General features: G+C 38.6%; 1 protein-coding gene across 1 annotated transcript in view; it reads right to left on the bottom strand.

Annotated features, from left to right (window-relative positions):
* Positions 1 to 14,051, bottom strand: part of UBXN8 (UBX domain protein 8) — a 278,561-nt gene that overhangs the window by 75,630 nt on the left and 188,880 nt on the right. The window contains exon 6 of the mRNA XM_053703222.1: positions 7,549 to 7,590. Coding sequence (XP_053559197.1) covers positions 7,549 to 7,590 — 42 coding nt within the window. The remainder of the gene's footprint in view (positions 1 to 7,548; positions 7,591 to 14,051) is intronic.

Below are 14,051 nucleotides of genomic sequence, written 5' to 3'. Positions count from 1 at the left end.
TTGGGGGTTGTGGGAAGGGAAGTGATACTTAACAGCTTTGCTGTGGTGCTCTTTGCCTCCTCCTGTTGGCGAGGAGTGATATTCCCAACAGTAATTACCTGGCTATGTCCCTGATAAGAATATGGTAGGTAGAAACTTGAAAAACAAAAAGAAAAAAATTGTGTCATGAGGAGAGCAAACTAAGTCCTCTGGCTATGCTGTACTTGTAAGAGTACCTACAAATAGCTCTGGGCTGTGTGTGTGCTGTGTTACCTTACGCAGCACCCCTCCACTTGCTTACCAGGTAAGTCAATGCAACTGCAGCAGTATCCAGTAGAGAGCCCATCCAGTGCAGGCATCGAGTACTACAGAAGAGTGCAGTAATAAATACCTGTGTCCCTCAGGGGAAGCGCTAAGGAAGAGTCCCTGTGAAGCCTGAGGATAGTTATGGCTGAAGTCCCAAAGGGAAATACACGTGCACATAACAGGGTAATTCCTATGTCCCTGCATCATTCAGCTGCTGTGAAGTATCTCTTCTGTCTTTTTTGTGAATGATAATTCCAAAGAACTCCTTGGTTTGAGCTGCCATATTTAAATCCATAAGCAAGTAGCTGGAAAAGCCTTTATTCTCACCCAACTCTCACGAGTAGACATGTATGGGACAAGGAGAGGATATGAACTTGTCCCTAATGAATATGTGGAGAAAACACCCAAATCTGCCCGGATATCTCTAGATTTAAACCATATATATAGTAGTTCTAGAGTGAAAAATTACAACAAGAGATATATAGTAACCCAAAACTAGACATGTCTTGTATAAGACATCCAAATGTAGCTACCTTTCAACCTATATGAGTGGTCTGCAAACCTAACTTATGAAAACCTGGGTGTTAATTAGATTATGAATCTGCCACATGGGCATGGGCCCTATGCCCTGCAGCTATGGAGTTAATGTTCCAGTACCAGTTCCTTAGTTGTTGGAACTCTTATTACAATATCTCTATTATCTGGTATTTCATTGTACTCGTGGGTTTCAATTAGGAGGCCTCCATAAATTATTGTTATAGTCATATGTCACCGTACTGTCTAGTACCTGCAGCAAGCAATTTGTAGAAATAAACAAAACAAAAACATGTATAAAAACGTTCTATATACATCTGTTCCCATAGAGATCCGTTTACATACCTCAAATTTTCACAAATGTTAAAGTTCATAAACATGCGCTCAAGGTTATTGTAATGAAATTTAGTTTACATAGACTAACCAATATCATGGAATGTGCAGAGAAATAGGAGTAGCCAATGAACAGTCCAAAAGGACTATAATCTACAAGTAATATGGAATGAAACTGTAAAACCTATATGGCTTCGTTTTTGGAGTATATGTATATACTGTATAGAGCCGTACTATATCATTGTGAGAGAGCAAGAGAAAAGTATAATGAGTACCTCTAGGACATATAATGGGTGTAGAACCTGCAATGATCTCATGCAACCTCTAGTAATTAAACTAAATCAACAAAGGTACAACAGCCCTAGAACATTATTATACCTAATAAAAATGGTGAGAAAACACAAATAGAACTAATTAACTTGTTATCGGTAAGCCGTAAAAAAACATGGTGCCAATAGTATTTTAGAAACATTGCTAACCAACAGGAGTCAGTTCAACGGCATCTTGTTCAATTTGTGACTGCAGCTGTCTCTGTCCGGGAAGCTCACCCTAATCCAACTGTGTGACTATAGACCGGGCGATATTAATAGGGCACTTTCCCCCAAATAGAGTTTTTGCCGGGTTGAACAGGAGATACAACTTGTCCCCTAGGCTGCGGCCACAGTACATATCCCGTTTAGCAATCACAGACACAGGGTTGAATCTTACATTAAGGGGAGTCACTATGTCCTTATCAACTGCTGCATCTAGTATGTGTATCATCAAAGCCGACCTGGTCTTGCTGTGTCGGTAAGTTGAATCCTCCCATGGCTCGTCCTGTACTTCCATCCGGTCCTTCATCTTATCATATAGATACTCCTCAGTCCCCATTTGTTGGCCCATCACCTCAGCCCCTTGCTCCATATCAGACAGCGTGCCAAAAGGTAGAGAGTTAGATGCCTGAGATCTCCACTGACGTTTTGCCTCTCGATCGTCAACATCATCAACAGACTCTGTTGTAAGGTTCACTTGGTCCCCGTTGGGAAAAAGCCGGGGACAAAAGTAATTCGCCACTAGAGTAGAGCACTCTTTCACAAAGTCCTGCAGCAGTGTCTCCACGGTATGACAGGCTGCTTCCATGGCGACAGGTATAGATATTTATAGTGAATGATCCCGTAGTTATATAAAGATAAGCTCCCTGACCTCAAGCAGCAGACCAGGTAGGTGGAATAAGCAAGGACTCAAACGTTGGAGATTGGAAGTGCGCCACGCGGCTAGGAAAATGGCCGTTCCTCAATGGCTTCCGTAATAAGCTTTCTGATCAAATAGGGCAAAAGTCAGCTTCTTGATTATCTTTTAGGAATCCGGCTGGCTCAGATGAATCTATTCGAGTTTAGCCTCAAGTTAGAAGCAATAGGAGTACAACCGAGCGGCAGATTTCATGAATTATCATGCATATTTTATAGAGCTGAGGTAATGTGTGACCGCTCGGTTTCAAGGCTTGCTCCGCCCCCCTCAGATGGGAGGGATTTTAAGCTATAATATGGGTTACTGGCCTCCTTCTAGTGGCAGGAAATGTATCCCATATGTTTTGGAAGTCTGTGGACCATCATTTTATAAAATAAAGTTTATTTTATTTATACAATTTATCATTTTATATTACCATCTCAAAGTGTTAAATGTCCCTTTAACATTTCATTTTAATGTTCATATGCAATATGTATGTATGTAAGTATGTGTGTATATATATATATATATATATATATATATATATATATATATATATACATATATATATATTAAAGCCATTAAAAAATAAATTTTAAGTGAGTATCCACACATTGTCTGGGTATTATAAAAAATACTTAAAGCTACATTAAGGCTGGTATTTTATCCCAGCAATGCAATCTGACTCATCTAATAAAGAATTTGATTGAGGAAATTATCTTATTGCAGGATATTCCCATTAGGCAAAAGCAGATACACAAAACATTTAATGGTGTCCATGATGATAATATTTAATGAGGGAGATGCCAGTAAATGGAGACAATATCTTCATTTGGCTTTAGGAGGAATACAATTAGCACAGAAACAGAAATAGCAATGGAAATATGTGCTAAATTATGGTCTCCAAAGTGGAGAGCTGGAATTAAAAAGGAACAATATATAATAAGGATGTTTATCCATTTCAAATTAGAGGTCACAGTGGATGTTTCTCCACTCTGAACAAAAATGTATTTATATATATTTTCCAATAAATAATCAAAACGTATTTAGTAAGAAAATGAAATATAAAGTTAGTAATCCATTAATATAAACATTTGATCTATAGAGGACAGGAAAACGTTAACTGCAAAGATGTGGAGCACTCTGTGGGGATAGGCGATTCCTGTTAAAAAAAAACAACTTATACGAGGGTTTATTGAAAAGAAAATGAACCCCTTCGCTACTAGGAATTTCAGAGAAAAACTTTTTAGCATTTTTGCTATCGCTCGATTTGAACAGAAATAGAGCAATGTTTTATTATTTACCTACCAAAACTAATTATTTTTTTTAGTAGACAACCCAAGGTATTGAGCTAGGCTCATTTTGGTATATTTCATGCCACTGTTTTGCCGCTAAATGCAATCATATTAAAAAATATTGTTAACTTTTTCACAAACTTTGTGTTTCTCACCAAAATTATTTACATACAGCTTGTGCAGTTATAACACAAATAGTTGTAAAAGCTTCTCTGGGGTCCCCTTTGTTCAGAAATACAGGAATTACAAGGCTTGCAATTGCTTTTTTGGTAATTAGAAGGCCGATAATTGCAGATGCGCACCATACTTCTGAGCCTCCTGGTAGTGAAGGGGTTAATTAATAAGCTTGCAAGGGTTATAATATTATAGAGTAAGGATTACCCTCCCACCTCCTTGATCCCTCTCAAACAGCTCTTCCCCCCGCCTCCTGCCCACACTCCTCACCACCATCTTAGGTACTTATAAATGTATTTCTTTTTTCTGTAGTTTAGAAGCCCCCTGTGATCCCCAATGTAGGGTGCCCCCCCCCCACCCCCATTTCCCAATTTGTTTTGTAGTGTAGCATTTCTTCCCTCCCCCTTTTTAAACTATTTTCTGCAGTGTAGGGCCCCTTCCATTCCCTCCCTATCCATCCCCCTCTACATGTCTGTGCTGCCCACCCGCCTCCCTCCTTTCCACCCACGCCTCCCTCCAGCACTAAAGGAGATTGTTAGAAACATATAAATATAGAATTTGACGGTAGATAAGAACCAAAAAGGCCCATCAAGTCTACCCATATTACATGTTACTTTTTCCTTAGGATAGCCTTATGCATGTCCCAGGCATTTTTAATTCCTTTACAGTCTTTGTGTTTACCACCTCAAATGGAAGTTTATTCCATGAATCCACCACCCTTTCTATAAAAAAATGCTTCCTCAAATTTCTCCTGAATCTACTACCCTCTAACTTTAGATTGTGACCCCTTGTTTTGGCATTTATTTTTTGTGAAAAATGCTTTCAGCTTCTATTTTATTAAGTCCCTTCATATATTTGAAGGTTTCTATCATGTCACCTCTTTCCCTTCTATCCTCTAAACTATACATATTTAGATCATAGAGTCTTTCTTTGTACGTTTTATATTTTAGACCATGTACCATTTTAGTAGCCCTCTTTTGGACAGCTTCATGTTTATTTATATCTTTCTGAAGATATGGTCTCCAGAACTGTACACAGTATTCCATATTTGGTCTAACTAATGATCTGTAAAGTGGCATAAGAACCTTGCTATTTCTGCTACTAAAACCTCTTCCAATGCAACCAAGCATTTGACTGGCCTTGCTGGCTGCACTGCGGCATTGTGTACCAAATTTTAAATCATCTGAAATAATAATTCCCAAGTCCCTTTCTTCTTTAGTTACAGTCCGTAATGTACCATTGAGTCTATAATTGGCCTTTGGGTTTTTGGATCCTATATGCATAATTTTGCTCTTAGAAATATTACATTTCAGATCCCATTTATTTGACCAGTCCTCTAGTTTTTTAATATCACAGTTCATTTGATCAACTCCTCCTGGAACATCTACCGTGTTACAAATTTTTGTACCATCAGCAAACAAGCAAACATTCCCCTTAAGCCCACATCCAATATTACTTATGAACATATTAAACAAAACAGGCCTAAGAACTGACCCTTGGGGACACCACTAGTAACTGACGCCTCATTTGAATGTACTCCATTAATTGAAACCCTCTGTCGTCTATCTTTAAGCCAGCATTATATCCACGTAAAGGGACATAATACGCATATGCTAAATCACTTGAAACTGATGCAGTTTAACTGTAAATAGCTGACAGAAAAATATCACCTGAGCATCTCTATGTAAAAAAAGAAGATATTTTTCCTCACAATCTCCTCAGCTCAGCAGAGTAAGTTCTGTGTAAAAAGTTATACTCAGCTTCTGCCCAGCGGCAGGTAAAAAATAAATAAATGAAGAAATGAACAGCAGCCAATCAGCATCAACAGTGCTGAAGTCATGAACTCTTTTACTGTGATCTCATGAAATTTTACTTAACTCTCATGAGATTTAATAGTAAACTTCCTTAAACTGAATAGGGAAATAAGATGAGTGTGCACGAAAGCTCACTCCCTTAGCTGTCCCGGGACAGACATACAGATTTGCTGCTTAGAAGTCCTTTACAATGGGATGTGGTTACTGAGGAATTTTTGAGGTAAAATATCTTTCTTTTTTACATAGAGATGTTAAGGTGATATTTTCTAGTCAGCTTTTTACAGCTATGCTGCATCACTTTCAAGTGTTTCAACATTAGGGTATCATGCCCTTTAACAATCTTAGCATCTACTCCAAAGCAATACATTTTGTGAATAAGTTTGCTGTGTGGGACGGTGTCAAATGCTTTGCTAAAGTCTAGATATGCAAAACTGCTGCCATTAAGTGCTTCACACACGTGCAAGCTCCTGAGCCTTCATACCTGCCTTTCAAGAAAGGATACCAAAAGGACAAAGTAAATTTTAATAACAGAAGGAAATTGGAAAGCTTTTTTTTAATATTGTACAAACCATCTGAAAATGTTATAATAGTTCTAAGAAAGAAACTTTTTTTTTTTTTTGCACAGAATAACTTAGTTGAATTGCAGATGGCTTTTAGTGAAAAGATCTGGGGGGGTTTCATATGGGAAACAATTGTTTTTATAGTATTATAATAATAGTAATAATGATTATTCAGTGCTTTCTCAGGTACATGTCTACGTGAAATATTAAAGGGACATTCAAATGCATAAATTACAGGTTCTGATTAGTTGAAGCATAATGCACATTATTAACCCTAGATAAATTTGGCCTAGATTACCAGTGAAGCGCTTTATTTTCACGTGAACCCATAAAGGGGCTAGCGGGAGCACTTTGTGCTAAGTGCAAATAACCACTGAAGTTATAAATAGGCATGGAAGTTATTCTAGCTTTTGTTCTGACACTTTTTTTCTTATTTAATTAAAAAAATATGCCCCATTGCCCCCAAATAAAGTGGACACTACCTTTCTTAAAATAAAAACTATTGGCATATTTTATTATTTTAATAAAAAAACTGCATGAAGAAGTTATAATGGGTTAAAGTGAGGGGATGTCACAGGGGGACTGTGTTTTAACTGTAAATATATATGCTTATATACACATTTTATATATATATATATATATATATATATATATATATATATATATATATATATATATATATATATATATATATATATATATGTGTGTGTGTGTGTGTGTGTGTGCTAATATGTGTATATACATACATATTCGTAAACATATATTTTTTATTTGCTGCCCAAGGCTGCACGATTTACCCCCTGTGCTACGCAAGGTGCTTTGTGGTGTCTCACAGCATGAGAACCATTGGAGCCTATGGCCTCCAGGCAAAGCAAACACGAGGTCGTGTTCGCATTACGCGTAACTTGTAATACCAGCGGCGCACATTTGCATGCGCTGGTATTGCTGAGTCGATCGCAAACATCATGCTTGCGAAAGTGCAATTTTGCGCTCCACTTGTAATCTAGGCCTATGTGTTAAGCCCCCAAAAAGTTTAAATATAGGTAAAGACCCACTTGGGAACCGCCATGATTGCACCTCCCTAGCATAACAAGGTTGGTGATTGACAGCAACATGTGACTGCCACTTGTGTTTGGTTCACCGACCATATTCTGCTCTCGAGGTACAATGCTTCTGCCTCTTTTTATCTATGTGTTTAAGTAATGATTTTAGGTTGGAAATATAAAAGTTACATGTGTTAAGTAATTAGAGCATTTAATGTGTGCATGACAATGTCCATTTAATGTTTTTTTATATGAAATATTGCATATTATTTAATAGGCAAACAAAGAAACAAATAATACATACTCCTTCTTCTGATGAGCTTGGTTCTTCAGGCAACGTTATAATCTGTTGGTTAAAAAACGTATTTTAGTGATGGATAGAAACAAAACAATGCCAAGTACAATCATTACACATACGTATTATAATTTATAGACAAACAACAGGTCTAAAGCCCGGTGATATTAACAAATCAGGACAACAAGCGCACATTTTAGTACACAATGACACAGGCTATGCTTGACTAGTTGAGCAATAGAAGAAAGGAAGGTTAAAATAAATAAAAAACCAATAACATTCCAGTCAGAGGAAAAATACTAGCCTAATTAGGCCAAGATCACAAGAGGAGCGCAAAAATATTAGCGCTGTTGAGCACTAACAACACTAAAGTTAAATCAATAGCGCAAGCTGAAAGTAAAAATGTAGCACTCAAGCGAAAGAGGCCTATTTATCAAATGTCTGTCGGACCTGATCCGACCGTGCGGATCAGGTCCGACAGACATTGCTGAATGCGGAGAGCAATACACTCTCCGTATTCAGCATTGCACCAGCAGCTCTTGTGAGCTGCTGGTGCAACGCCACCCCCTGCAGACTCACGGCCAATCGGCCGCCAGCAGGGAGGTGTCAATCAACCCGATTGTACTCGATCGGGTTGAATTGTGGCGATCTCTGTCCGCCTCATCAGAGCAGGCAGACAGGGTTATGGAGCGGTCTTTAGACCGCTGCTTCATAACTGCTGTTTCTGGCGAGAAACACGGGCCCTCAAGCTCTATTCGGAGCTTGATAAATGGGCCTCAAAGTCTCAGTTGCACTATCATCTGAAGGTCTGATAGCGAGGCCACGCTAAATCCCTCACTTCATAGACTTTCATGGTGGCGGTCTACAAAACTTTGTTCTTGCTTTTACTAAAGTGCTAACCCAAAGATAGGCTAAGCCCAAGTGCACTAAGCAATAGTATGTGTATGTTTGTATGTATGTGTGCACATACATGCATACAAATACCTACATATATCTATCAATCTACACACATACGCACTCATACACATATACACAGACACACTCCAGTCACACACCTTTTCCTATGCCATATCACTGTTAAAGGTACAGTCTACACCAGAAGTGTTATTGTTTTAAAAGATAGATAATCCCTTTATTACCCATTCCCCAGTTTTGCATAACCAATACATTTATATTAATATACTTTTTACCTCTGTGATTAACTTGTATCTAAGCATCTTCTGACAGCCCCCTAATCACATGACTTTTTAGTTATTATCTATTGACTTGCATTTTAGACAATTAGTGCAGTGCCATGGGCGTGATCACAGTGTTATCTATATGGCCCACATGAACTAGCAGTCCCCTGTTGTGAAAAGCAAATAAAAAGCATGTGATCAAGAGGCTGTCTTAAAGGGACAGTAAACACCAGAATTATTGTTGTTTAAAACGGTACATAATCCCTCTATTACCCATTCCCCAATTTTGTATAACCAACACAGTTATAATAATATACTTTTCACCTCTGTGATTACTTTGTATCTATGCCTCTGCAAAGTGCCCCCTTATTTCAGTTCTTTTGACAGACATGCATTTCTTTCATGTAATTAGCAAGAGTCCATGAGCTAGTGACGTATGGGATATACATTCCTACCAGGAGGGGCAAAGTTTCCCAAACCTTAAAATGCCTATAAATACACCCCTCACCACACCCACAAATCAGTTTTACAAACTTTGCCTCCTATGGAGGTGGTGAAGTAAGTTTGTGCTAGATTCTACGTTGATATGCGCTCCGCAGCAGGTTGGAGCCCGGTTTTCCTCTCAGCGTGCAGTGAATGTCAGAGGGATGTGAGGAGAGTATTGCCTATTTGAATGCAATGATCTCCTTCTATGGGGTCTATTTCATAGGTTCTCGGTCGTAGAGATTCATCTCTTACCTCCCTTTTCAGATCGACGATATACTCTTATATATATACCATTACCTCTGCTGATTCTCGTTTCAGTACTGGTTTGGCTTTCTACTACTTGTAGATGAGTGTCCTGGGGTAAGTAAGTCTTATTTTCTGTGACACTCTAAGCTATGGTTGGGCACTTTTTTATAAAGTTCTAAATATATGTATTCAAACATTTATTTGCCTTGACTCAGGATGTTCAACTTTCCTTATTTTCAGACAGTCAGTTTCATATTTGGGATAATGCATTTAAATCTATCATTTTTTCTTACCTTAAAAAATTTTGACTTTTTTCCTGTGGGCTGTTAGGCTCGCGGGGGCTGAAAATGCTTCATTTTATTGCGTCATTCTTGGCGCGGACTTTTTTGGCGCAAAAAATCATTCTGTTTCCGGCGTCATACGTGTCGCCGGAAGTTGCGTCATTTTTTTGACGTTCTTTTGCGCAAAAAATGTCGGCGTCCGGATGTGGCGTCATTTTTGGCGCCAAAAGCATTTAGGCGCCAAATAATGTGGGCGTCTTATTTGGCGCTAGAAAAATTTGGGCGTCGCTTTTGTCTCCACATTATTTAAGTCTCTTTTTTCATTGCTTCTGGTTGCTAGAAGCTTGTTACTTGGCATTTTTTCCCATTCCTGAAACTGTCATTTAAGGAATTTGTTCAATTTTGCTTTATATGTTGTTTTTTCTCTTACATACTGCAAGATGTCTCACGTTGCATCTGAGTCAGAAGATACTTCAGGAAAATCGCTGTCCGGTGCTGGAACTACCAAAGCTAAGTGTATCTGCTGTAAACTTTTGGTAGCTGTTCCTCCAGCTGTTGTTTGTATTAATTGTCATGACAAACTTGTTAATGCAGATAATATTTCCTTTAGTAATGCTACATTACCTGTTGCTGTTCCATCAACATCTAATATTCAGAGTGTTCCTGATAACATAAGAGATTTTGTTTCTGAATCCATCAAGAAGGCTATGTCTGTTATTCCTCCTTCTAGTAAACATAAATTTTTTTTTAAAACTTCTCTTTATACAGATGAATTTTTAAATGAACATCATCATTCTGATTCTAATGACTCTTGTGGTTCAGAGGACTCTGTCTCAGAGGTTGATGCTGATAAATCTTCATATTTATTTAAAATGGAATTTATTCGTTCTTTACTTAAAGAAGTACTAATTGCTTTAGAAATTGAGGATTCTGGTCCTCTTGATACTAAATCTAAACGTTTAGATAAGGTCTTTAAATCTCCTGTGGTTATTCCAGAAGTTTTTCCTGTTCCTGGTGCTATTTCTGAAGTAATTTCCAGAGAGTGGAATAATTTGGGTAATTCATTTACTCCTTCTAAACGTTTTAAGCAATTATATCCTGTGCCATCTGACAGATTAGAATTTTGGGACAAAATTCCTAAAGTTGATGGGGCTATTTCTACCCTTGCTAAACGTACTACTATTCCTACGGCAGATGGTACTTCGTTTAAGGATCCTTTAGATAGGAAAATTGAATCCTTTCTAAGAAAAGCTTATCTGTGTTCAGGTAATCTTCTTAGACCTGCTATATCATTGGCTGATGTTGCTGCAGCTTCAACTTTTTGGTTGGAAACTTTAGCGCAACAAGTAACAGATCATGATTCTCATAATATTATTCTTCTTCTTCAACATGCTAATAATTTTATCTGTGATGCCATTTTTGATATTATCAGAGTTGATGTCAGGTTTATGTCTCTAGCTATTTTAGCTAGAAGAGCTTTATGGCTTAAAACTTGGAATGCTGATATGTCTTCTAAATCAACTCTACTTTCCCTTTCTTTCCAGGGTAACAAATTATTTGGTTCTCAGTTGGATTCTATTATCTCAACTGTTACTGGTGGGAAAGGAACTTTTTTACCACAGGATAAAAAATCTAAGGGTAAAAACAGGGCTAATAATTGTTTTCGTTCCTTTCGTTTCAACAAAGAACAAAAGCCTGATCCTTCTTCCTCAGGAGCAGTTTCAGTTTGGAAACCATCTCCAGTCTGGAATAAATCCAAGCCTTCTAGAAAAGCAAAGCCAGCTTCTAAGTCCACATGAAGGTGCGGCCCTCATTCCAGCTCAGCTGGTAGGGGGCAGGTTACGTTTTTTCAAAGAAATTTGGATCAATTCTGTTCACAATCTTTGGATTCAGAACATTGTTTCAGAAGGGTACAGAATTGGTTTCAAGATAAGACCTCCTGCAAAGAGATTTTTTCTTTCCCGTGTCCCAGTAAATCCAGTGAAAGCTCAAGCATTTCTGAAATGTGTTTCAGATCTAGAGTTGGCTGGAGTAATTATGCCAGTTCCAGTTCTGGAACAGGGGCTGGGGTTTTATTCGAATCTCTTCATTGTACCAAAGAAGGAGAACTCCTTCAGACCAGTTCTGGATCTAAAAATATTGAATCGTTATGTAAGGATACCAACATTCAAAATGGTAACTGTAAGGACTATCTTGCCTTTTGTTCAGCAAGGGCATTATATGTCCACAATAGATTTACAGGATGCATATCTGCATATTCCGATTCATCCAAATCACTATCAGTTCCTGAGATTCTCTTTCCTGGACAAGCATTACCAGTTTGTGGCTCTGCCGTTTGGCCTAGCTACAGCTCCAAGAATTTTTACAAAGGTTCTCGGTGCCCTTCTGTCTGTAATCAGAGAACAGGGTATTGTGGTATTTCCTTATTTGGACGATATCTTGGTACTTGCTCAGTCTTTACATTTTGCAGAATCTCATACGAATCGACTTGTGTTGTTTCTTCAAGATCATGGTTGGAGGATCAATTCACTAAAAAGTTCATTGATTCCTCAGACAAAGGTAACCTTTCTGGGTTTCCAGATAGATTCAGTGTCCATGACTCTGTCTTTGACAGACAAGAGACGTCTAAAATTGATTTCAGCTTGTCGAAACCTTCAGTCACAATCATTCCCTTCGGTAGCCTTATGCATGGAAATTCTAGGTCTTATGACTGCTGCATCGGACGCGATCCCCTTTGCTCGTTTTCACATGCGACCTCTTCAGCTCTGTATGCTGAATCAATGGTGCAGGGATTACACAAAGATATCTCAATTAATATCTTTAAAACCGATTGTACGACACTCTCTGACGTGGTGGACAGATCACCATCGTTTAATTCAGGGGGCTTCTTTTGTTCTTCCGACCTGGACTGTAATTTCAACAGATGCAAGTCTTACAGGTTGGGGAGCTGTATGGGGATCTCTGACGGCACAAGGAGTTTGGGAATCTCAGGAGGTGAGATTACCGATCAATATTTTGGAACTCCGTGCAATTTTCAGAGCTCTTCAGTCTTGGCCTCTTCTGAAGAGAGAATCGTTCATTTGTTTTCAGACAGACAATGTCACAACTGTGGCATACATCAATCATCAAGGAGGGACTCACAGTCCTATGGCTATGAAAGAAGTGTCTCGAATTCTGGTTTGGGCGGAATCCAGCTCCTGTCTAATCTCTGCGGTTCATATCCCAGGTATAGACAATTGGGAAGCGGATTATCTCAGTCGCCAAACGTTGCATCCGGGCAAATGGTCTCTTCACCCAGAGGTATTTCTTCAGATTGTTCAAATGTGGGAACTTCCAGAAATAGATCTGATGGCGTCTCATCTAAACAAGAAACTTCCCAGGTATCTGTCCAGATCCCGGGATCCTCAGGCGGAGGCAGTGGATGCATTATCACTTCCTTGGAAGTATCATCCTGCCTATATCTTTCCGCCTCTAGTTCTTCTTCCAAGGGTAATCTCCAAGATTCTGAAGGAATGCTCGTTTGTTCTGCTGGTAGCCCCGGCATGGCCTCACAGGTTTTGGTATGCGGATCTTGTCCGGATGGCCTCTTGCCAACCGTGGACTCTTCCGTTAAGACCAGACCTTCTGTCACAAGGTCCTTTTTTCCATCAGGATCTCAAATCCTTAAATTTAAAAGGTATGGAGATTGAACGCTTGATTCTTGGTCAAAGAGGTTTCTCTGACTCTGTAATTAATACTATGTTACAGGCTCGTAAATCTGTATCTAGAGAGATATATTATAGAGTCTGGAAGACTTATATTTCTTGGTGTCTTTCTCATCATTTTTCTTGGCATTCTTTTAGAATACCGAGAATTTTACAGTTTCTTCAGGATGGTTTAGATAAGGGTTTGTCCGCAAGTTCCTTGAAAGGACAAATCTCTGCTCTTTCTGTTCCTTTTCACAGAAAGATTGCTAGTCTTCCTGATATTCATTGTTTTGTACAAGCTTTGGTTCGTATAAAACCTGTTATTAAGTCAATTTCTCCTCCTTGGAGTTTGAATTTGGTTCTGGGGGCTCTTCAAGCTCCTCCTTTTGAACCCATGCATTCATTGGACATTAAATTACTTTCTTGGAAAGTTTTGTTCCTTTTGGCGATCTCTTCTGCCAGAAGAGTCTCTGAATTATCTGCTCTTTCTTGTGAGTCTCCTTTTCTGATTTTTCATCAGGATAAGGCGGTGTTGCAAACTTCTTTTCAATTTTTACCTAAGGTTGTGAATTCCAACAACATTAGTAGAGAAATTGTGGTTCCTTCATTATGTCCTAATCCTAAGAATTCTAAGG

This window comes from Bombina bombina, chromosome 2 (genome assembly GCF_027579735.1).
Source record: "Bombina bombina isolate aBomBom1 chromosome 2, aBomBom1.pri, whole genome shotgun sequence".
NCBI lineage: Eukaryota > Metazoa > Chordata > Amphibia > Anura > Bombinatoridae > Bombina > Bombina bombina.
This window is presented reverse-complemented; position numbering and strand designations above follow the sequence as displayed.